At 51.5% G+C, this 2,500-nt stretch overlaps 1 protein-coding gene across 2 annotated transcripts in view; it reads right to left on the bottom strand.

Annotated features, from left to right (window-relative positions):
• LOC306841313 (uncharacterized protein) overlaps positions 1–2,500 on the bottom strand; it is a 35,518-nt gene that overhangs the window by 29,566 nt on the left and 3,452 nt on the right. For both annotated transcript variants that reach the window (XM_079371121.1, XM_079371120.1), the window contains exons 2-3: positions 2,114–2,321; positions 1–1,013 (exon numbers count right to left, since the gene is read on the bottom strand). The exon at positions 1–1,013 is cut by the window's left edge and continues 19 nt beyond it. In XM_079371121.1, the coding sequence (XP_079227247.1) occupies positions 1–1,013; positions 2,114–2,230 (1,130 nt within the window). In that variant the 5' untranslated portion in view covers positions 2,231–2,321. The remainder of the gene's footprint in view (positions 1,014–2,113; positions 2,322–2,500) is intronic.

Here is a 2,500-nt window from a genome sequence, read left to right as displayed (position 1 = left end):
CCCCCTGGTTTCTTCTTCAGCTCTTCACACTTCCTGAACTTGCAGATCTGGTGACCCGTCTTCCTGTTGCGGCAGGACGAGCAGACGCCGCAGTTGATGAGTCTCCTGCACGGCCCGCACACGCCACACCGCTTCCTCTTCCTCTTCGCCACCGCGCCTGATGACGAGGACGACGATGACAAGGCCACGCCTCCTGCCGTCACCCCCGACGATGACGGTGAAGAGGAGGAGGGGCAGGGGGAGGAGTTTGCGTGCTGCTGGCAGTCCGTTAGTGCCCGCTGGCCACTCGTCATCTGGAAGGCGCTGCCGGTGTCCGAGATCCCGCCCCCTGCTGACCCCATCGCCATGACAATGACCCCTGGAGGTAATCCAAGTCCCCCAAGAAAGCTACCCCCCATCACCCCTCCCCCATTGCAGTTCCCGCCGTCTGATAGGCCCATCATGTCTGGGTGGGCGTGTCCCTGTTTGTTCATCACACCACAGTCCGCCCCGCTTCCATAACCCGGGAGGAAGTTCCCGTTGGTCGGCGCCATGGGGTGATGATGTGACGTTCCCTGTGTGACAGGAAGTGAGGGGGCAGTGTGTCCGTGTTTCTCAGCTCTCCCCCCCTCGCTGCTCCCCGACCCCCCGCCGCCCTGGTGCATGCTGGTCCCGTGGGGGTGGGAGGAGCTCATGTGACCCGTGGTTGCTGTCGGGTGATGGTGGTGGTGGTGATGCGTCGGCGCGGTGGCCACGGGTTTGGGCCGGCCCCAGAACATGGCTGCCGGGTGGTTCATGTTCATGTTCATGTTTTCGTGGCAGCCCCAGGGCGCAGTTGCCATGGCGCCGAGCCTGGCGGCGGTGGGAGGAAATATGGGGGCTGCGGCCGCCAAACGGGCCGCCAGTTTGGCGGACTGAGGAAAGTTTGTGACGTTCATGTTCATGTTGACGTTCGTCTTATAAAAACTGGCAATAGATGATCGATAACGATCCATCTCTGACGTGTAGTCCAACATCGGAGCCAGACCAGACACCTGAAACAGCAATCAATAACTGATCAATACCTGAAACAACAATCAATAACTGATCAACACCTGACTGATTGACACCTGAAACAGCAATCAATAACTGATCAACACCTGACTGATTGACACCTGAAACAGCAATCAATAACTGATCAACACCTGACTGATTGACACCTGAGTGATTGATACCTGAGTGATTGATACCTGAGTGATTGACACCTAAGTGATTGATACCTGAGTGATTGATACCTGAGTGATTGATTCCTGAGTGATTGATACCTGAGTGATTGATACCTGAGTGATTGATTCCTGAGTGATTTATACCTGAGTGATTGATTCCTGAGTGATTGATACCTGAGTGATTGATACCTGAGTGATTGATACCTGAGTGATTGACTCCTGAGTGATTGATTCCTGAGTGATTGATACCTGAGTGATACCTGAGTGATTGATACCTGAGTGATTGATACCTGAGTGATTGATACCTGAGTGATTGACACCTGAGTGATTGACACCTGAGTGATTGATACCTGAGTGATTGATACCTGAGTGATTGATTCCTGAGTGATTTATACCTGAGTGATACCTGAGTGATTGATACCTGAGTGATTGATACCTGAGTGATTGACACCTGAGTGATTGACACCTGAGTGATTGATACCTGAGTGATTGACACCTGAGTGATTGACACCTGAGTGATTGACACCTGATTGATTGATTCCTGAGTGATTGACACCTGACTGATTGATACCTGAGTGATTGATACCTGAGTGATTGATACCTGAGTGATTGACACCTGAGTGATTGACACCTGAGTGATTGATTCCTGAGTGATTGACACCTGACTGATTGACACCTGAGTGATTGACACCTGAGTGATTGATTCCTGAGTGATTGACACCTGACTGATTGATACCTGAGTGATTGATTCCTGAGTGATTGATTCCTGAGTGATTGATACCTGAGTGATTGATACCTGAGTGATTGATACCTGAGTGATTGATACCTGAGTGATTGATTCCTGAGTGATTGACAAACCTGACTGATTGATACCTGAGTGATTGATTCCTGAGTGATTGATACATGAGTGATTGATCTTAATGACTCACCTGTCCCTGTCCGCTGTAACCATGGTGATTAGGGTGATGGTGGGAGGAGGCGGAGCTTCTCTGGAGCATCGAGGAGAGGTCGCTGTCCACACACACGCCGCTCGTCATGCCTGACATGACCTCACACACACACACACACACACACACACACACAGACGCTGGCGGAGGTCGGCGAGCTGCTAGATGTGATTGGTCGACACGTTTTGTTCTGTGAACAAAGTAAACAAAGGTCATGACACTTTCTTTCCCCGCTTTGTGACACAGAGTGAGGGCGTGTTCAGTGTTTCTGAAGCTCCGCCCCCTCTGCCTGTTTAACATGTTCAGGGACGACCCTTCAGTCCGCTCCACGGTTTGATTAACAGCTGATCACACGAGCGCACACAAACC

This window comes from Symphodus melops, assembly GCF_947650265.1.
Source record: "Symphodus melops genome assembly, chromosome: 20".
NCBI classification, from domain to species: domain Eukaryota; kingdom Metazoa; phylum Chordata; class Actinopteri; order Labriformes; family Labridae; genus Symphodus; species Symphodus melops.
This window is presented reverse-complemented; position numbering and strand designations above follow the sequence as displayed.